Here is a 21996-nt window from a genome sequence, read left to right on the forward strand (position 1 = left end):
AACATTAAAAAATGAAAATCGCAGGACTTCCTTGGTGGCTCAGTGGTTAAGACTCCACGCTCTCAATGAAAGGAGCCCGGGTTTGATCCCTGGTCAGGGAACGAGATCCCACATGCATGCCGCAACTAAGAGTTTACCTGCCGCAACTAAGGAGCCCAAGAGCCGCAGCTAAAGATCCAGCGCAACCAAATAAATAAGCAAGTATTTTTTAAAAATGAAACTTAATCCTACCACACAGAGAAAATAACTTTTAACATTTTGTTGTCTGTCCTTCCAAACTTTCAAGGCATTTATGTATTCATTATGTGTATGATTTTTTTCATGATTTAATATGCAATACATCTGATAGCCAGCAGGTGGCTCAAGAAGGCGGCGTTACCGGCGCTGACGGGCGCTGCAGAGTGCTGGGCTCCGCATACAGCTCGAGTCCTGGGCACTGCTGGCGGATCACCGCTTGTTTACTGCGGACGATGTTCAGAGATGGGAATGCTATAGCAGAGACCTGAAAGTTTTGGGGGCGTCCTCCAGACTCAGAGCGCCCTTCAGACTCGCTTTGACAAGGCTGAGCTAAGCTTCAGTTCAGAGGGAGAGAGTCCCAATATCTCAAAGCGTTTTCCTTCGTATTTGTGGCAGCAGTGCCAAGAGAAAGAATGAGGTGGGATACCCTGCTGCTTTTCTTTCCAGCAGGGTCCTTTTTCTCACCTCTACTTCCACTCATATTGGTGTCTTTCATACTGTCCCCGTTCAGAAATTTTTCCATGGCATTTTTACTGATGTATTTGGAAATATTTCATTAAAAAAATATTGATTGATCGATTGGCTGTATGAGGTCTTGGTTGTGGCACGCGGGATCTTTCATTGTGGTGCGCGGGCTCTTCATTGCGGTGCGCGGGCTTCTCTAGTTGTGGCACGAGGGCTCCATAGCGCGTGGGCTCTGTAGTTGGGGCATGTGGGCTCTCTAGTTGCGGCGCCCAGCTTAGTTGCCCTGGGCATGTGGGATCTTAGCTCCCCCACCAGGGCTGGAACCGGCGTCCCCTGCGTTGCAAGACCGATTCTTAACCACTGGACCACCAGGGAAGTCCCTGGAAGTATTTTATTTTTTTAAATATAAAAAACAAGCCAACTGGAAATGTCTGCTGCCTTGAAAACTTCACTTCTCTAGGCTGACTCTAGAAGTGGCAGCAAGCACTACAAAGGAAAGAGGGCCCCTTTTGCAGTTCCCTCCCTCATCCATTCTCACCACCCCACCACCACAACCAGCATGTACACACACTGGGCTTTCCAAGCCCCTTCACAGAAGGACACAATGAGGCCAGGGAAAGACAGAGAAAAGAACTAGAGGGACAGGGATGCAGAGCTCAGAGACAGGTCTTGACCCAAACTGGAGAGAAGCGTGGTACCAAGGGGCAGATGGCAATGATGCTTCAAAGGGTTTGTTAAGCAGAAACCCACACCAGATTGCATCAAAGAACAGCCGTCTGTGGCTGAGACCATTTCATTTCGGTTTTCTGTGCTGATGGCCCTCAGGTTACTTACCTACAAATAGGGAAGATTATATACAATTTGGGATTAGGCTGAGAATCAAATAAAATGATGTTTGTGAAAATGATATTTTAAACTGTGAAGCACTGTTTTAAATAAAACCCACTATTTTAATTTTTTTGAGTCATTTTTATTCATTTAGGCTGCTCCGGGTCTTATTTGTGGCACGCGGGATCTTTGTTGTCAGCATACCGACTTCTTTTTTTTTTTTTTCAATTAAACTTTTTAAAAATGTTTGAGGTAATTTTTGTTTGTTTGTTTGTTTGTTTTTTAAACATACCAACTTCTTAGTTGCAGCGTACATGTGGGATCTAGTTCCCTGACCAGGGGTCGAACTCGGGCCCCCTGCATTGGGGGCACGGAGTCTTAGCCATTGGACCACCAGGGAAGTCCCCAAAACCCACTATTTTTAAATAGCAAAGCACTCTGCACAAGGGATTGTAATATTTTTGTTGTTATGAACTTAAATAGTTAATGAAGTAGGAAAATTACAAACTGCCTAGGCCTGAGGATTAAGAAATAATATCAGTCTAAGAAAAAACCCTAAGACACATAGGCGCACCTTTTTTTTTTTCCCAACAGAAAGAAAAATAACATTATATTAGGTAAACATTGCCAATATTTGTGATATAAGCTTTCAAAACTCCCAACATTTGGTACTTCCCTGGTGGCCCAGTGGTTAAGATTCCATGCTTCCACTGCAGGGGACATGGGATGGATCCCTGGTCAGGGAACTAAGATCCCGCATGCCACATGGTGTGGCAAACAAACAAAAAACAAAGTTGCAACCACAAGCTCTTTTCTCTTCCCTCATTCTCAGATTTCAGTAATAGAATAAAAACATGAACAAACAACTGAGAAGAGGTGGAGGAAAATGTTACACAAGTTTATGCACCAGAGGGATTTGTTAGCGTAGTATGATTTTTATGACACTGTGTGTGGACTTAGAGTATAGAAAGATAACCCAGTACCTAATTTTTAGGATTTCATTCTGCTCCAGAAATTTAGCAAGGAATTCAAGAGTTGGTCATCTCGGACTTCCCTGGTGGTGCAGTGGTTAAGAATCCGCCTGCAGGGGACACGGGTTTGAGCCTTGGTGCGGGAAGATCCCACATGCTGCAGAGCAACTAAGCCCGTGTGCCACAAGTACGGAGCCTGAGCTCTAGAGCCCACAAGCCACAACTACTGAGCCCCTATGCCACAACTACTGAAGCCAGCACGCCTAGAGCCCGTGCTCCACAACAAGAGAAGCCACCACAATGAGAAGACCGAGCACTGCAACGAACAGTAGCCCCACTTGCCGCAACTAGAGAAAGCCCGTGCACAGCAACAAAGACCCAACGCAGCCAAAAATAAATAACAAATAAATGTATTAAAAACAAAGTTAAAAAAAAAAGAGTTGGTCGTCTTAGTGCCACATTCACCTCCTCCTGAAGGTCTCCCTGTTGCCAATCATATTTCTCCTCATTTCTGCACCAAGTTCCTCAGCACTGAGGAACTCTGATTTGTATTCATTTGCTGTTCTAAAGTTATTTTTCCTGACAAAGTATGTTAATTGTAGAAAAAACTAAAATTCAGAGAAAATGTATAAAGAAGGGTATGCACTTACTCATAATTCCTTCATCTCAGAATGACTGCCTGTAACATGTTAGTGTTCTCTTGTTCTTTTACTGTGCCTGTGGTTTTTTGTTCTTTTGGTTTTTTTTAGATATAATTCACCTACCATAAAATTCACCCTTTTAAAGTGTACAATTCAGTGGGTATTAGTATGTTCACAAGTTTAATCAACACCACTGATTCCAGAACATGTCATCAACTCAAAAAGAAACCCTCCACCCACCCATTAGTAGCCACTCTCCATTTTTCTCTTCCCAACTGAACTATGTCAATGGATTTGCCTACTCTGGACATTGCACATAAATAGAATCATACAGTATGTGGCCTTTTGTGTCTGGTTTCTTTCACTTAACATATTTTCAAAGTTTATCCATGTTGTAGAATGTATCAATACCACATTTCCTCTGATGACCTAATCATATTCCATTGTGGATCTACCATGTTTTGTTTATCCATTCATTAGCTGATGGACACTTGGATTGTTTCCACTTTTTAGCTATTACTATACATAGTGCTTCTATGAAATTTTGTGTACAAGTTTTTGTATAGACATATATTTTCAGTTCTCTTGGGTATACACCTAGGAGTGGAATTGTTGGTTCATATAGTAATTCTATGCTTAACTTTCTGAGGAATTTTTCATACTGTTTTCCAAGGCAGCCGCACTATTTTACCTTTCCACCAGCAATGTATGAGGGTTCTCATTTCTCCACATCCTCACCAACACTTGTTATTGCTCATTTTTAAAATAATAGTTATCCTAGAAGGTGTGAAATGATATTGTATTGTGGTTTTCACTTGCATTTCCCTGATGACTAATGACGTTGGGCATCTTTTCATGTGCTTATTAGCCATTTGTATATCTTCTTTGGAGAAATGTCAATCCAAATCTTTTACCCATTTTAAAATTGTGTTGTCTTTTTTTTTTTTTTTTTTTTTTTTTTTTTTGGGGGGCTCTCACTCTTGTGGCCTCTCCCGTTGCGGAGCACAGGCTCGGGTCGCGCAGGCTCAGCGGCCATGGCCCACGGGCCCAGCCGCTCCGTGGCATGTGGGATCTTCCCGGACCGGGGCACGAACCCGTGTCCCCTGCATCGGCAGGCGGACTCCCAACCACTGCGCCACCAGGGAAGCCCTGTGTTGTCTTTTTATTATTGAGTTGTAAGTGTTCTTTTTTAAAATTTTATTTATTTATTTATTTTTATTTGGCTGCATTGGGTCTTTGTTGCTGTGCAAGGGCTTTCTCTAGCTGCGGTGAACGGGGGCTACTCTTCGTTGCGGTGCGTGGGCTTCTCATTGTGGTGGCTTTTGCTGCGGAGCACGGGCTCTAGGTGCGCAGGCTTCAGTAGTTGTGGCACGCGGGTTCAGTAGTTGTGGCTCACGGGCTCTAGAGCACAGGTTCAGCAGGTGTGGCGCATGGGCTTAGTTGCTCGGCGGATTCTTTTTTTTTTTTTTTTTTTTTTTTGCAGTATGCGGGCCTCTCACTGTTGTGGCCTCTCCCGTTGCTCCGCAGCCATGGCTCATGGGCCCAGCCGCTGCGCGGCATGTGGGATCTTCCCGGACCAGGGCACGAACCCGTGTCCCCTGCATCGGCAGGCGGACTCTCAACCACTGCGCCACCAGGGAAGCCCTGGCAGGCGGATTCTTAACCACTGCACCACCAGGGAAGTCCCTGTAAGAGTTCTTCATGTATTTTTTGGATATTAGAACCTTACCAGAAATATGATTGCAAATATTTTCTTCCATTCTGTAATTGTCTTTTTACTTCTTTTTTTTTTAAATAAATTTATTTATCTTTGGCTCCGTTGAGTCTTCGTTGCTGCACACGGGCTCTCTCTAGTTGCGGAGAGCGGGGGTTACTCTTCGTTGCGGTGCGCGAGCTTCTCATTGCAGTGGCTTTTCTTTGTTTCGGTGCACGGGCTCTAGGCACGCGGGCTTCAGTAGTTGTGGCTCTTGGGCTCTAGAGCGCAGGCTCAGTAGTTGTGGCGCACAGGCTTAGTTGCTCCGTGGCATGTGGGATCCTCCCAGACCAGGGCTCGAACCCATGTCCTCTGCATTGGCAGGCAGACTCTTAAGCACTGTGCCACCGGGAAAGTCCCTCTTTTTACTTCTTGATGGTGTCCTTTGGAGCACAAACGTTTTGATTTTGATGAAGCCCAATTTATGTTTTTTTCCTTTGGTTGCTTGTACATTTGGACTCATAGCTAATAAACTACTGTTTAATCCAAGGTTATGAAAGTTTACATCTATGCTTTCTTTTAAGAGCTTTAGAGGTTTTGCTCTTACATTTAGGTTTTTGATTCATCTTGAGTTAATTTTTGCATATGATGCGTGGTAGGGGTCCAACTTCATTTTTTTTTTTTTTTTTGCATGTGGCTATCCAGTTGTCTTAGCATAATTTGTTGAAAAGACTATTCTCTCCTCATTGCATTGTCTTGGCATTCTTGTTGAAAATTAATTGCCCATAAATGTCTGGGTTTATTTCTGGACTCTCATTTCTATTCTATTGATTTTATATCTAGCCTATGCCAGAACCACAGTCTTGATTACTATAGCTTTGTGGTAAGTTTGGAAATTGAGAAGTGTTAGTCGTTCAACTTTGTTCTTTTTCGAGAAAAAGGACTCCTTGCATTACCATTTGAATTTCCAAATCAGCTTGTCAACTTATGCAAAAAAAAGCCAGCTAGGATTTTGATAGAGATTGTGTTGAATCTGTAGACCAATTTGGAGATTATTGTGATCTTCTTAAGTCTTCCAACCCATGAACACATGTATCTTTCCATTTACGTAGCTCTTCTTTAGTCTCTTTCAATGACGTTTTGTAATTTTCAGTGTATAACTCTTGCTGTTCTTCTGTTATATTGTGTTAAATTCCTAAGTGCTTTATTCCTTTTGAGGCCATTGCCTATGAATTTTTTTTTTTTTTTTTTTCCGGTACGCAGGCCTCTCACTGTTGTGGTCTCTCCCGCCGTGGAGCACAGGCCCCGGACGCGCAGGCTCAGCGGCCATGGCTCACGGGCCCAGCCGCTCCGCGGCATGTGGGATCTTCCCGGACCGGGGCACGAACCCGTGTCCTCTGCATCGGCAGGCGGACTCTCAACCACTGCGCCACCAGGGAAGCCCTGCCTATGTATTTTTAACATGGATGGGCTCTTACTATGCAGGAACCAGTTTGTACCTGCTTTTTTCATTTCAGTCATATCCTAGACATTTCCCCCAAGTTATTAAGACTCCTTTTAAAGCTACATATTAGTGCATTGTACGGTTACACTATAATTTATTTAGCAATTCTCCTGTTGTGGGATATTTAGGCTCTTTACAATTTTTCCATTTTATAAATATTCCTGTAATAAATATTTCTATTGATCTTGCTATGTCTGCATTTTAGATTATTTCCTTATAAGTAGTCATGGCCCCTTCCCCCACGAGAGAACACAGCAAGAAAGTGCCGGATATGAATCAGGAAGAGGGACCTCACCAGAAGGTGATCGTCCCAGTCCCTTGATCTTGGACTTTCCAGCATGCAGAACTGAGAGCAGCCAAGATGGCGGCGTAGAAAGACCCTCAGCTCACTTTATAATAGCCATGTATTCTTGTTCTTACAATGGATTTTATTTCTCACAACTCTTGTGAGGAGTGTGAGACCCCATGAAACTTGGAACTCCTGGAGGCCCATTTCTTCTTTTGCAGTCCCACATAGCCCCCAGGGACCGGCTTACAGGCTGGGAGAGAATCCTTCAGGAAGCCCTCAGGGACCCTGGCTTCTCCTCTTACCCCTGTGGCACTGTGTCCTGACCTTGCCACAGCTCTCATCACTCACTCATATAAATGCCTGGTAACTTGTTACACTCCCACAAGACGGTGAGGTCCAACAGGACAAGGGCTGGACCCCTAGCCCTTGGCCTACAGAATACCCTTAATAAATGTTTATCAAATGAGTGAGTCAGGCAGAACAGGAGTTCAAGGTCCTAGGCCAGAGGAAGAATCTTGAGTCAAGGAATTATGGCCATTAGGTTTTTGGAGTGGCTGGCAAAGTATGCCACACAGAAGTTGTAAGCTGGAAAGGGCCCTTGAGGTTGCCCTATTCAGGAGTTTTCAAACCTCTTTTATGCCCACAGTATAATATATTAGATAGATAGGTAGATAGATAGGGGAGATGGAGTGGGAAAATGGTGGAAACTGAAGACCTATCTATGGAATTTTCTCTCTCTCTCTCTCTTTTTTTTTTTGCCGCACTGCTCTGGCTTGCTGCATCTTAGTTCCCCGACCAGGGATCGAACCGGATCCCTGGCAATGAAAGCGCGGAGTCCTAACCGCTGGACCGCCAGGGAATTCCCCCTTTATTTTTCCTTCCCAGGTAGCATATTGTAAAAGTAAAATTAATTTTATGTAAAAAAAGAAATCATATGGGGATGAGGGAGTATGACATACTGAGCAATTATGACAAAACTTTACTATGAAACAGCAGTTTTTCTTTCTGAAGTTCCTTGGGGGTGGGGGTGGGGGTGGGGGTGGGTTGGCCTCTAAGTTACCGTAAATCCTGATACAGGGACGCAAACAAGGGATTTTTTTTTTTTTTCAGGTTTTAGTTCTTGGGTGGTTCAGTGAAGCCTAGGAACAGTTTGTGGGGATGAGAGCACGTGCAACGTCTCTTGTTGATTTGTTTGCAATATGTTCTTTCCCTCCCCTGCTCAATGGACCCTAATACTTAAAAGGCAAGTCCAAACTCCTCAACCTGGCATGGATTCTGGGATCCTCCCTCTCTCTCCAGTCCCACTCGAGGTCCCGATTTTCCCTGGGCTAGACTAGGTGCACCCCGAAGTCAGGGCTCTCTCTTATGCATCTTTGTATCACCAGTACCAGAAGGGGCAGGTCTTGGCACAGCGTGGTGAGTCAAAAAGTGTTTGATGGGCTTCCCTGGTGGCGCAGTGGTTGAGAGTCCGCCTGCCGATGCAGGGGACACGGGTTCGTGCCCCGGTCCGGGAGGATCCCACATGCCGCGGAGCGGCTGGGCCCGTGAGCCATGGCCGCTGAGCCTGCGCGTCTGGAGCCTGTGCATCGCAACGGGAGAGGCTACAACAGTGAGAGGCCCGCGTACCGCAAAAAAAAGAAAAAAAAAAAAAGTGTTTGATGAACCTACTGAAACCTCTCATCTCTAGGATTTTATAAATAACTGTCCCTGCAGGCTGAGTATTCATCCCCGCAAATCACCTCAGAGGTGCTACCTCCTTCTCTGCCTCCACGAATCTCTCAGGCCACTCTCGATGGTTTCCCCTAAAGTTTTCCTTCCTCATATTTGTGCCTGGAACTAGTCAGTGTCGGACCCAAAGCTGTTCTCGGCATCCCAATAGAGCCGGATAGGACTGAAGTCCCACGGCCGTTCAGACCGGCAGGGAGGAAGAAAATAGAACACTTTCCGGATCTTCTGAAACGCGCACAACACAGTTCCTCCGGGGACGACCGAGAGTTCGGTTCCGGCGTGCGTCTCTATGGTTTCGACAGCCTAGAACGACCGAAACGGCACTTCCGGGAAGATGGCGGCGCACAGATCACGTCTGGCACATGTTTCTGCGGAGAGGACCTTACACTAACGGTAAGAGCCTACAGTCCCCCGAACGGTGGCTGTCAGAGCCCGGGCTCAGGAGCAAATGTGAGAGCAGGAGAGTAGTTTTACCCAAGTGAAACTGCGGGAGGAGGGCTGGAGTTTAGACCTCAAGAGGAAGGAGGCCTAGGGAAAGGGTTGCCGGTTCTTTGGAATCGCTGTAAGAAAGGTGGCCCAGGGCCCCTTCTCCAGAAAACTCAGGTTGACTGGAAAGAAAACAGTTCCTGAAAGTGTGCTATAAGTTTACAAAGACTGCGGCGCACAGCCTGGGATCTAGTTGCTTCTGTCCAGTTATCCATTCTAGGTCGGTTAAAGCAATCACCATCTATGTCACTCAGTTCAACGAATGACGACTGAACGCATTCTCGATTCTTGGAGTTGCATTAAGTACACCGGGGTTGGGTAATAAAACCAGGGCGTATAGTTTCGAATTACTGCGACAAGGGACAGGCAGTGGTAGGTTTTACAGCGTAAAGTACAAACGTCTATGAGATTGAGCAATGTAGTGATTAAGAACACCAGTTCTGGAATGCCTGAGATCCTGGATCCGCTACTTGCCAGCTGTTTGATTTGGACAAGTAACTAAACTTCTCAGGGCCATTTGTCAATTACCAAAAAAAAAAAAAAAAAAAAACCCAACAACTCCTAATAGGATTGTTGGGAGGATTAAATGAGATAATGTGTGTGCAGCAATTAGCAGCAGGCTGGCATTGAGTAAATGCATGTGTTGGTTGTTGTTGTTATTGAAATCTGGGGGCTAGTAGATTAGAAATAACTTGTGAGAAGAAGCAGAGGTTTGAGGTGGCCTCAAAGGCCTCAGTGTTTGAATTTTACTTCTGTTGCATTATCAAGAAGCAAGATAGGGCCATTTCTTCACTCAGTGCTTTTCTGTTGGGACTCTCAAGGTGTCAGTTAGGCTTTCAAATAATCATCCTTCACAATAGAAATGTGAACAGAAGTGTGATTCATCCTAAATTTGCTACTCTTCATACCTAACCAGACTGGTCATCGTTGTTAAACCTAATATGTAATGTTTAGGAGGGGTGACGATGTGTCTGACTTTTTGTTTTTTATTAGCATACTCACTAGACATTCTTAAACACAACTGAAAGTTATAGCCTTTGCAGTGGTCACTTGGGGAGGCCAGAGGGTTACTCCAGGAGTGCCATTAATCAGCTTTTAAAATGGTCTGCAATGCCTGTAATAAATGATCTTAGTACAAGTTAACTTTAGTGACTCAAGTCAGCAGTGATAGTCTTAGCTTTGAATGTCTTGTGTAGTAAGCCATCTTAACCGTTTCAGAGGCAAATTTGGTATATAAGTTGGACAGTGCCATTGTGGAGTCCAAAATGAGGAACACCTGAACAACTCTAAACAAATGCAAGTACAGCTGTGACAAACAACACAGATTTGAACTGCATGGGTCCACTTACGTGTGGATTTTTTTCAATAAATATTACAGTACTACATAATCAGTGGTTAGTTGAATCCTGGGATGCGGAAGGCTAAGTATGGGACTTGAGCATCCATGGGTTTTGCTATCCACAGCAGGTCCTGGAAGAAATCCCCCGCTGATACTGAGGGATGACTGTAGTTGGGAATGTGATAGAAAGTGGGCCACTGTGGAGTCAGGCAACCTGAGCTCATATTCCAGCTCCATCTCTTAACAGCTGTGTAACCCCAGGCAAAAAACCCTTTGTAAAATAAGGATAAGGTGTATCTCACAGGACTGTCAGGATTAAATGAGACAGTATAGCAATATGTGTAACCCCTCTGTTACGCTTTAAATGCTCAATAAGAGCGCCCTTCCTAAGCTGGACAGTTTCAAAAGGGGTGCTCCAACAAGACTGAAAGACAGTGGGGAAGAGGCATGTAGCCTTCACATTGAGAGGACAGTGTAAATGCTGGGGCACAGGTATAGAATATGGGCTCTGTTAAGTACTGTTGTTTTATAACTCAGGTTAACAAGCACCTCCTTGCTTTCTTTTTACGTGGTAATAAATCGTGGGAGATGTTATCAGGTAGTGGTAAAGAGTGGGGACTCTGCAGACAAGCTGCCTGGGTTTGAGTTCTACATGTATCAGCTGTGTGACCTTGAGCAAGTCACCTAACCTCTTTAGGCTTTAGTTTCCTCATTTGTAAAACAGGGATATAATACTTTCCTGAATGTAAAGTTCAGGAAATCTTCCCGGGCTGGGAAGAGTACGCAAAATGATCCATGTAAAATCTTAGCACAGCCTGGCATGTAGGGAGTTCTCCATACATTTGGGTGTTATTATTAATACCAGGTTTCCTTGGCCTTCAACATGTTGACATTGACCTCTCAGTGGTCGGACAGGGAGCTCCCCAAGCACCAGGCCTCTTTCCTCTGTCTCTGCTCCAGCTTCAGGAAAGAATTCTTACAAGAGCAGTCAGGATGGATTTGATGGATGATTTGGGCACGTTCTTTTTTTTTCCTCTTAAAGGGAAGATAGTGACCCCTTCTCTTCTCTGGTGAGGGCCTGAGGACAGTGACTCTTTTCTCACCATGAGCGTCACCCCAGAGGTCAAGAGTCGTGGGATGAAGTTTGCTGAGGAGCAGCTGCTAAAGCATGGGTGGACTCGAGGTGATTCCCATGGGGCCCTTTTCACATCTCCCCAACTCCCTCACTACCCTCTGCCCAGGGAAGAGGCATCATCCTGGATTAACCCCTATGTAGTCCCTTCAACTGAAGGAGGAAAGTTAGTTTAAAGGGAAATTTGCAGAAGAAAATTGCTGACATTTCCAGAAAAGGGAAGAAGGGAAGAAATATGATGGTGGATAGTGAGAAAGAAGTGGTTCGGAGGACTGGGAGGGGGAGGAAGAGACACGACTTCTGTCCTGAGAGAATTATGAAGGAAAGATAGTTTGGGCTCAAAGATGGGAGGACTGCATGGAGAGGTGCTAGAAAGAGTGCAACTGGGAGGGCTTCCAAGATGGACGGAGCATGCCCAAAGTTAGGTATGTGGAATGGCAAGGAGTGGCATGTGCTGGGTGTGCCTTGTGAGGGCTTGGGGCAGAAGTGGAATAAGCCAAATCATTCACTGTGTTTGCAGGCAAAGGCCTGGGCCGGAAGGAGAATGGCATCACCCAGGCCCTCAGGGTAACGCTGAAGCAGGACACTCATGGGGTAAGACTGGGCAGGCTGAGGGAGGTCAGTGTGGATGGGAGAGGAGGGCCTTGAGGATAGGGGGAGGAAGGGGAATGATGGGTCCCGAGTTCACACTTCTTCCTCTGGCAGGTGGGACACGACCCTGCCAAAGAGTTCACAAACTACTGGTGGAATGATCTCTTCAACAAGACTGCGGCCAGCTTGGTAGTGAAAACTGGGCAGGTATAAGCTCTAATAGTAGGCACATGAACCATGAAGGCCTGGGACATGTGGGGGTGAGGGAGACATGGCATGTCACCCGCTCACGGATACTCCCCCACAGGATGGCGTACAGATAAGGTGCCTGTCTAAGGAGACCACCCGTCATGATCCTTCCAAGCCCAACTTGCTGTATCAGAAGTTTGTGAAGGTATTAGAGGCTGGGGGTGAGAGGGCCCATCCTTTTTTCCTTCCCTGGTCTCCCCTGGGGCCTGAACAATTGCCTTGTATGCCCTACCTATTCTCAGGACTGTCCTAGCAGTGGGATCCTGTGACCAACCTCGCTGTTGCTTAGCTAGACTGCCCAGACCCTCAGCAAGAATTGAAATCTTCAGGTTGAATGGATCCCTGCCATCTGCTGAGGGGGCAGCAACGGGGAGTGGGGGGTGGGGCACAGTCAGGAGCTGTCAGAGCAGGGCAGGGAGGGGATGTCTAATTCAGAGGACTTAAAAGTCAGAGGAGACCTGCGGGATCATCTGACCCATTGTCCTTATTTTGCAGATGTGGCCAAAAGGGGGGAAAGTGGCTCGCTGAAGAGCCCACAGTTGGCTAGTAATGGCAGACAGGACTAGAACCCAGGTGTTCAGACTCCCCTTTTCTAGCCCGCCAATAGAAGGGAGCTAACATTTAACGATCCTCTATTATGTCCTTAAGGGCTCTATGTATTATCTAGCAAATCCTTCCCATTCATCTCTGTGGCCGTCTTCTGCCCCAGTTCAGACCATCATCCTCTCCTGCCTCATTTCTTTCACAGCCTCATAACTAGACCCCTCACTCTAGTCTCAGTCCCCACCACGATTAGTTCATCCTCCACAAAGGATCCCGTGTTCTCTGAAAAACACACATTTCATTCTGTCACTGGCTCCTCCTTGACCTCGGATGACACGGTCCAGATGTGTCAGACTGGCTCACATGGCCCTTCATGCCTTGTCCCTGCCTTCTTTCTTAGCCTGTCTCTCGCCACCTCTCAGGACCTCTACACTTTAGCCAGATGGAATCTGAATCTTTTCAAGGTACCATGTTTTTTCACTTTCAAGTTTGTGCACATGCTATTCCCTCTGCCTGGGACATTCTGCTTCCTTTGCCCCTTTACCTGCTGACCTTTTTCTTGTCTTCCAGGGCTCAGCTCCTTGTAGAAACTATTCCCCAAACCCTGAAGCCTGAGTAGGGTACCCTTCCTCTAGCACAGACAACACTTTCATCATCATTTTCTATGTTCTGCCATATTCCTTTACCCCTCAACCATGTAGATTCCATCTGGGCTGGAACCATCTCGTCCTTATTCCACTCTATCCCCAACCTCTTAGCCCAAAGTAGGTTCTTAACCTGGTTAAAGTACTGTGCATAGGTATAGGGGGAGGGGGCATGAAAAGTAGCATCTTTATTGTACATTACTGGCACCATGGGATGACCGCCAGGGGGCACTTGTCCCACTGTGAAGACCTGATGACCCAGAGCACTTCTTCCTCCCTTCCTGTTCTGCCCACTAGCTGGCTGTGAGCCAGGGAGGCCAGGACTGCCCCCACCCCACCCGCCCCCAACTGCAGCCCACCTCCTGCCCAAGTTGATGTATGCAGTTTGGCACATCTCGTGTGGGGCTGCAAGGAGCGATGTTGGGGGCTGACAGATCTGTGCCAGTGGCTGTTCAGGGTGGCAGTGGCACCACTGCTCTTCCCTTTCCAGGAGGGAAGAGCAATGGTGGTGGTGCTGAGTGGGCCTTGTCCACCCCCATGATTCCTCCTTCTAGACGGCCACACTGACTTCAAGTGGGGAGAAGCCAGACAAGGACTTGGAAAGCTGCAGTGATGACGACAGCCAGGGGCCCAAGCCTCCAAAGATGTGAGACTTCTTTTTAGTGCCAGGGGCATGTGGGAGGAGATGCCTTCCAATCTCAAAAGAAAGGACCAAGTGTAATGCTTGACTGTGGGCTTCATCAGGGTGGAAATGTGTTGTACTCATCTTTGTATCCCCTACACCTAGAAAAGTGCCAGGTCCTGAATAGGAACTCAGTGCTGAAGGAATGTTTTAGAGGGGAGGAGAGGTCAAGCCTTTCCACCAGATCTGTTTGTAACTCCTGATTCCTGCCCTTCCCCAACAGTCTGACTGATGAGATGATGCTCCAAGCCTGTGAGGGGCGAACAGCACACAAGTAAGTAGCGGTTAGCTTCTTGGGCTCCCTTCTTTTCTCCCCATCACAAGCCCACCCCTGTGCCACTCTTTTCGCCCCAGAGAAAGTGATTCCTATTCTCTGCCCATTTCTGAAGCTGCCTGAAGACAAGCAGCTCCTCCCTTATGAACTTTCCCTGCAGTCTCAGAAATTAGGCCTATTTTCCCCAATACCCTCCCTCTGACTTGGGCCCCATCTATTTCAGGGCTGCCCGTCTTGGGATCACGATGAAGGCTAAGCTTGCGCGGTTAGAGGCCCAGGAGCAGGCCTTCCTGGCTTGTCTCAAAGGCCAGGACCCTGGGGTCCCTCAACTGCAGTCTGAGAGCAAGCCCCCACAAAAAAAGAAAAAGAAAAGGAAGCAGAAAGAGGAGGAAGAGGCCACGGCAACTGAAAGGAATGCAGAAGAGTACCCAGAACACACTGACCGGAGTGTCAGGAAAAGCAAGAAGAAGAAGAGGCGCCATCAAGAAGAAAGTGTCACAGATGAGAGAGAGGGAACAGCTGTAAGGCATGAGGAAGAAGAGACCACAGGAACAAGTGGGCTTGGGGAATTGAAAAACAGAGAACAAACTGATCAGTCCCTCAGGAAAAGGAAGAAGAAGCGGAGGCAGCGTGAGGAAGAAGACTTGAACATGGAGGAGGCTGTTGTAGATGGTGGGACCAGAGAAGCAGAAAGCAGATCATGCAGTGATCGGAAAAGTAGGAGAAGCAAGAAGAAAAGACAGCGGCATCAGGAGGAGGAGGACGTCTCGCATGTAGGGGATGAAGGGGAGGAGGAAGGTGGCAGGGCTAGGACAGCAGAGAGCAAGGCATACACGGGCTCAAGTGGCAAAGGTAAGAAGAGGCAGAAGCAACCAGAGGAGGAAAGACCTGGAGTCCACACTGACCAGAGAGCAAAAAAGAAGAAACAAAAGAAGAGAAACTGAAGGCCAGGTCAAGATGCAGCCCGATCGATTCCTCTTCAGGAGTTGAAGCCTCAGGGACCTGAGTTGGTGCAGGTCTTGTGTACCCTCTCAGTGAGGAGTCCCTTCCAAGGAGGAAACAGCTCTGGAACAGTAGTCCGCTGAGAGGAGAGCGGTATTGCCGTGTCTGACTTGAGGGAGCAGGCACAGTCCCCCTTACAGCATCTAACCCAGAGATGGCTGAACCTGCACCTGCAAGGCCCGGGCAGCTAAGGGACAAGGATGCTGGGGGCTATGGGAACGGGAATGCAGACAGCCTCTGAAGGGGCATCTTGGCTAAAAGAAGTTGAAAATGTAGACTTATGGGAAATGTACTGATTTTTTAATTTTGTGAAGGCTAAGAAAGACATGCAAATTCAGCCCATAGGTTGCCAGTTTCTAACTATACCAAATTGAATAAACATCAGCTTGGTCTCCAAGCCTGTATATAAGTCCTGACCATCATCTCCATTCTCAGCCTGAGAAGGTCCTGAATACAAGTTAGTTTCCTTGGAGGCCTCTGAAGAAATCCCTTCTGTTAACTTCCTGTAGTCTTGCTGTGCTGTTAAGTGGAAGGAGAAAGTTCAGAGAACCTCACCCAGCTCCCTGTCTGCATCCCTGATAAGAATTGTGTGTGTGTGTAAAGGACAGCACACCTCACTTGGGAGCCTTTTTTAGCATCTGAAAGTGAATTGTCATTGCCCCCAAATGTCATAGCAACCCCTCTTGCATATTGGTCCCCCAGAGAGAGGGCACCACATCTCCAGTGTTGCTCTCTGGCTCCTGCCATCTCTTAACCTTTATTGCCAGAAGAGCTCCCAGGACTCCACAGTTCTGGGAGAGAGGAACTAAATCTACTGGGAAGAATGCCCGCCCGCTTTCCCTCACTGCAGACGATAGACACACTCGGTGTCAGGGTAGGGTGGCAGGTTCAGCTGGTACTTCTTTTCCAGAGCAGGAGGCACGAAACGACCCCCCAGGTAGTGGTAGCGACCAGTAAACTGGCTTGCAGACTTTTTGGGTGCTGTCAGGGAGATGAGCAAGTCTGGCTGGATCCCTCCAGAGTTCCCCTTCTCCACATCCCATCCTGAAAAGAAGGTGGTATTCAGAAAGAGCGGAAAAGACCAGATGTCCAGTCCCCTTGCACACCTTGCTCTACTCTAGTCCTAAAAGAGTGGGAAGCCCCCTGGGTCCCCACCTGAGGAAATCGTGTCCATGTACTCCTGGGCTGTGGTCTCTGACAGTCACTGTAAAGGGCATTCCTGAACTTTGCTCCCCAGCCCTACTCTGGCTGTGGTATGCACCTCTACACTTGGTCTGAACCTTGAGTCAAGAACCAGGACTCCTAGTACCTACCTCGAGGCAGGGCAGGGCCCCAATCCCCCCCAACCTCCTTGGACCCAGCACCTGAGGGAATGTCGATGCTGGCAATGGGCACAGTGAGTCCATTCAGGACACTCAGGATGCTGCGGAATGGCTCCCGAACGTCACCCTTGAAGCTGAAGCCAAAGATGGCATCCACCACCAGCTCGTATAGTTCATCAATCAGCGTGGCCTGTGGTAGAGCAGAAAAAGGAAAGGATGTCAGAGCCGGCAGCTGCACAAAGAACCCTTAACAGGAGAGGGCTGTCCTTTGTACCCACAGACCATTCACATAGGCACAAATATAATTTTATCTCGTTCAGATGGCATTCTGAAGCCTAGAGTTAAGTGCAAGTGGGTCACTGATTGAGGCCAAGCTGAGTCCAGTCACATTTTCTGTTCTGAGTGCCTGCCAACCATTGGGGAGGCTACAGTGTAGGACAGCCTGAGACTTGGAGTATGGAGGGACAGGTTCTGGTCTTGGCTGTGCCATGATCTGGTTCTGTGACTTTGCACAAATCACTTCCCTTCTCTTGCATCTCAGTCTCTTCATCTGTAAAATGTGTTAAGGAATTTTAAAAAGAAGTTCTCAAGTTTTCCACTCCTAAATCCAAGATCTGAAGCATCTGAAGAAAGGGTTTAGGATGAGGCAGTCACCTCAGCTCCCAAGGGATGCACATGATGTGTTTACTGCAAGCTAGGCGAAGAGGACCTGGCTGCAGAGTTACAGGAGTGGGGCTTCCCTGGTGGCGCAGTGGTTAAGAATCCGCCTGCCAATGCAGGGGACACGGGTTCGAGCCCTGGTCCGGGAAGATCCCACATGCCGTGGAGCAACTAAGCCCGTGCCCCACAACTACTGAGCCTGCGCTCTAGAGTCCACAAGCCACAACCACTGAAGCCCGCGCGCCTAGAACCCGTGCTCCGCAACGGGAAGCCCGCGCACTGCAACACAGAGTTGCCTCCGCTCGCCGCAACTAGAGAGCGCCCGCGCACAACAACGAAGACCCAATGCAGCCAAAAATAAATGAATGAATTAATTTAAAAAAAAGTGACAAGGGGAAATGAAGCTGAAGAGAAGGTAGTGTTGGGAACTCATGGAGCACGCCTTATGGAGAAGGCTCTTACACCACTTCCATTCAGATAGCATGCTTTAGGCATCTTCTGTGTCAGGCGCTATCCCTGCCCTCTAAGAGTTAATCCTCTAGAGAGGAAGATAAGCAAATGAGCTCTGTCTGGAAAGGTGAGGGAAGAGCAGAACACAGGCAGCAGTACTGAGGAGGGCAGTACCGGAACCACCTACCTCTGGGGGCATTTCACCAAGGAAAGGGATGTCCATTTTCTGGCACTGGGTCACCAGTGCAGTGAAGAGTGGCTTGTTAGGCCTTTTAGGATAATAGATGGTTGGCTGGTAGCCCTATGAGGAAAGGAAAGGGGTGATTCAAGCCCAGGTCCCGGAAACCTCATACTCTCCCCGACAGCCCTTCCCCACATACTCACAAAGAGTTTGAGGTGTCGAGCACAGACCAGGCCATCTCCTCCATTATTCCCGGGGCCACAGATGACCAGGACAGTAGGGGGGATCCTGGACAAGGACGTGGGGGGATATGCCTGAAGGCAGAGTCAAAGGGGATTCAGAAGGGCTTCGGGCAGTGACAGCCCAGTCTCGGCCTGGCCGTCCCTCCCACTTCATTGTGCCTAGGCCAGGTGGCTTGCGCAGTGACTGCCCCTTAGGTGGAGAGTTGTGCCACTGACCTTGGCAATGGCTGTGGCACAGCTCAGCCCGGCCAGCTCCATAAGTTGGTCCACGCTGAACTGGTACTCGTTAAACAGCTCCTGGTCCACGGCCTGGGCCTCCTCCTGGCTGAGGAAACCCACAGCCTGAGTCCCCCTCCCTCAGGTGTTCCGTCGCGCAGGCGGCGCGGCCCAGGTCCCGCCCCTGGGGGGGGTGGGCTTCCACCCAAGTCCCGCTCCCAGCGTGCCCGCCCAGAGAGCACGTGCCCGTCCAACCTCAGGTACTTCACTGCTGAGCTCGCCATGACCTCTGAGTCCCCGCGGCCACCCGAGATCAGCCGCTGCGGCCCCCACCAGGTGGCTCCCGCGCGACAGGCGCCTGCCTGGACTCTGAGGAACGATAGGCGCGGGCCCGCAACCAGCAGCCCGAGCCCCAGGAGCGCCCGCAGCCCGGACATTCAGCTCTCAGAGCGCGCGGGCCCACCCCGCCTCGCCCCGCCGCGCCCGGCGCATGCGCGGCCCCTCGTCCCGCCCCCGAGAGCCCGGGGCCGCGCGCGCCCCTGAAGGAGGTGGTCCTGGGGCTGGCGGGACCGGTAGTGGGACTCCACCGCTCCTCCGTGTCTTGGTATGCGCGACAGCGCCCTCCCGCCCCGGCCCCACCTCGTCCGGGCGCCTTGTCTAGATGCCAGCCCTTCGCGGGAGCGTTTTCATATTGCCTCACAGATGACCCGAAGTGCTTTGCTTCCAACCGCCCTTTGATAATAATTCTTGTTTTTCGTAGCTCTTTCAGGAAGCTGTATAGCATAGCAGTTAGCCCGGGTTCCTCCCCTACCACTTAGTGGCTGAGTGAACTTGGCTCTCCAGGTTTCAGTCTCCTGTCTATAAAATGGGGATACGAGTACATACTTCATCTGGTGGTAATCCATGCAAAGTCGTCGACAGCGCCTGGTACATAGGGCTCAATAAATTAATGTTCTTATTCACACTGCTAAGCATTTCATATAACTTAGTACCCCTCTCCCCACCAAATTAGCTTCCCCTATCTCTGTTTACCAGGAGAGCACGCTGTACTTCCCTGATCATACATAATACTTATCCCTCTTCATCGGGTAATAGCTGTGGAAATAGAAAATTATAAACCTTAAATAGGTTGAGTATGCCAAGATTAAAAATGTAGTTGAAACCCTAGACTCCAGGTCACGGTAATATTTCAAGAAAAACCTAGAGAGGAAGACTAAACTTGTAACCCAAGAGCTTTTAAGAATGCAAGCACACTCCTGCCGGGTTAAGAGAGAAGTATGGGGAATAACAGACCAGTTACATTAAGGCATTAAGATAAAGATAATTATCCAGGTGGAATGAAGGTCTTGGGTTTTTGTGTTTGTTTGTTTTTTTCCGTTTTCCTTTATGGTTTATTACAGGATTGAAGGTCTTGTTTTTATGCTAGTATATTCTTTTTCTGTATCGTGAATTCCATTCCCGGCTAGTTCACTGAGAAAACAAGAACCCCTCCTGCTTTTAACTACTCCTCTGATAGTCTCCTTTTTAATTATAAGAGGTTTAACATCTCCTATGGGTTGTACCCTTCGCCTTCATCTACGTTTGTTTTACATGTTTGTTGTGGGAAATTGAATGTATCAGACTGTGATTGAGGTGGAAAATTGTTTTTGTTAGACTTTGTTTGTGGTTTACTCATAGAGTTTACTCATCTAAATTGAAATGTAGGGTTTACATTACAATTGGATAATCTTATTCAAGACCTCATTAACTTTGTTTTATAACTTCACCGGTATATAAGTAGTTTCACTTTTATATATTAGTCAAGACTCCCTACAAGCCTACTTGAGAAAATTAATTTGGTAATTCTGAAGATTCATTTCTAAAACACAATGTGAAGCATGCTTCTTTGACATAGATAACATTTTGAGTTTATGTGCCCAGTGCTGACATGAAACATCTCATTTCATCCTCACAACTCTGTTATTATCCCGATTTTACAGATGAGAAAACTGAGGCTCAAAGATGTTGAATGACATGTCCAATGATACAGTGATAGCTGTCAGTGGAGCTAGGATCCAAGCAGCTTGACCTAGAGTATGTAGTCTTTTTTTTTTAAGGGCTGCTGTGTATGCAGTGCTCTTCAGTGTTTTTATTTTTATTTATTTTTTAAATTAATGAACTTATTTATTTTTGGCTGCGTTGGGTCTTCGTTGCTGTGCGTGGGCTTTCTCTAGTTGCGGCGCGCGGGGACTACTCTTCGTTGCGGTGCACGGGCTTCTCATTGCATTGGCTTCTCTTGTTGCAGAGCATGGGCTCTAGGTGCACAGGCTTCAGTAGTTGTGGCGCCTGGGCTCAGTAGTTGTGGCTCGTGGGCTCTAGAGCACAGGCTCAGTAGTTGTGACGTACAGACTTAGTTGTTCCGCGGCAGGCATGTGGGATCTTCCCGGACCAGGGCTCGAACCCGTGTCCCCTGCATTGGCAGGCGGATTCTTAACCACTGCGCCACCAGGGAAGCCCCTAGGGTATGTAGTCTTAAGCATTATTCTATGCTGAAATGCCTCTCCAAATGCAGAACTATGTAACTAAAGGGTTGTCAATTGCTGACTTCATTCTGATGAGACGTAACTATAAAATTATGACACACACACTCACAATTTATGAAACAGCCAAATGAGGGCTATCCTCAGGAAGGCAGTGCCCAAGTGCCCTAGTCCACCTTGCTGCCTTTCAGATTCTGGAGTTTTCTTTGGGAAATGCCTTCAAAACCAGTTCAAGAAGGGCATGTGGATTGAGCACCTAATGAGTTCCAGATGCTTTACACATATTATCTAATTTAATCCTGTCCATCCTATGATGTATTTTTATCCTCATGTTAGAGATGAGAAATTGAGTAGCAGAGAGAAGTCAAGTAATTTTCCTAAGGTAATATAGCTATGAAATGGTAGAACCAATGATGGTTGATATTGGGTTGGCCTGACCCAGTAGCAATACTCTCGTGTGACAGATGCTGCTACTTGGCCCTCAAAATCCATTCTTCTCTATTTAAAGGCAATGTTATATTGGTTTTTGTTACAGTCAGTGAATCTGCATCCCAGTCAAGACATCTTGAATGCCTGACAAGATAATAAGCTCCATTTAGATAAGGAAGATTAACAGCTGTGTCCCCTGCACCTAGTTCTGTGCCTGGAACATAGTAGGTCCTCTACAAATATTTTAATGCATCCTCAAAATTTCATTGTGAAGTAATTCACAGTATAGTACATGCTCTTATCTGACATGACTGGGAGTAGATGATCTTATTTCAACTTAAAACAAAAAATACAGGGAATTCACCAGCGGTCCAGTGGTTAGGACTCCACGCTTTCCCTGCCGAGGGCCAGGGTTCAATCCCTGGTGGGGGAACTAAGATCCCACAAGCCGCATGGCACGGCCAAAAAAACCCATTCATTTGCCATCTGTCAAAGTGTGACCAGGGTCTTGTCTCTGAGGATAGGGCCAAAGATTGTAGTTCTCCATCTTCTTTATCTCATAAACTTCACCACTTACATATCACCTGCAATTTGCAGTCTGTGTCCTTAAGGTGGAAAAAAATTTATTGTATATTTGGAGCAAACTGAGTGCAAAATTCATCTAGATTTTTATGATTTT

General features: G+C 47.4%; 2 protein-coding genes across 2 annotated transcripts; one reads left to right on the plus strand and one right to left on the minus strand.

Moving 5' to 3' along the window:
* Positions 1 to 8683: 8683 nt before the first annotated feature.
* On the plus strand, positions 8684 to 15703 carry GPATCH4 (G-patch domain containing 4). The gene is made up of 8 exons (XM_029230506.1): positions 8684 to 8749; positions 11224 to 11364; positions 11834 to 11907; positions 12019 to 12111; positions 12212 to 12298; positions 13895 to 13986; positions 14246 to 14296; positions 14520 to 15703. Exons 2-8 carry the CDS (start codon positions 11286 to 11288, stop codon positions 15238 to 15240), a joined length of 1197 nt encoding a protein of 398 aa, XP_029086339.1. The 5' UTR covers positions 8684 to 8749; positions 11224 to 11285; the 3' UTR covers positions 15241 to 15703.
* A 229-nt stretch (positions 15704 to 15932) lies between these two features.
* NAXE (NAD(P)HX epimerase) lies at positions 15933 to 18868 on the minus strand. The gene is made up of 6 exons (XM_029230507.1): positions 18625 to 18868; positions 18370 to 18478; positions 18115 to 18225; positions 17918 to 18031; positions 16663 to 16810; positions 15933 to 16342 (listed from the first exon to the last, which is right to left on the minus strand). The coding sequence occupies exons 1-6, from the start codon at positions 18804 to 18806 to the stop codon at positions 16140 to 16142; spliced, it is 867 nt and encodes a 288-aa protein (XP_029086340.1). The 5' UTR covers positions 18807 to 18868; the 3' UTR covers positions 15933 to 16139.
* Positions 18869 to 21996: the final 3128 nt, after the last annotated feature.

Source organism: Monodon monoceros, unplaced genomic scaffold, assembly GCF_005190385.1.
Source record: "Monodon monoceros isolate NGI ecotype Baffin Bay Population unplaced genomic scaffold, NGI_Narwhal_1 Super_Scaffold_18, whole genome shotgun sequence".
In the NCBI taxonomy this organism is placed as follows: Eukaryota; Metazoa; Chordata; class Mammalia; order Artiodactyla; family Monodontidae; genus Monodon; species Monodon monoceros.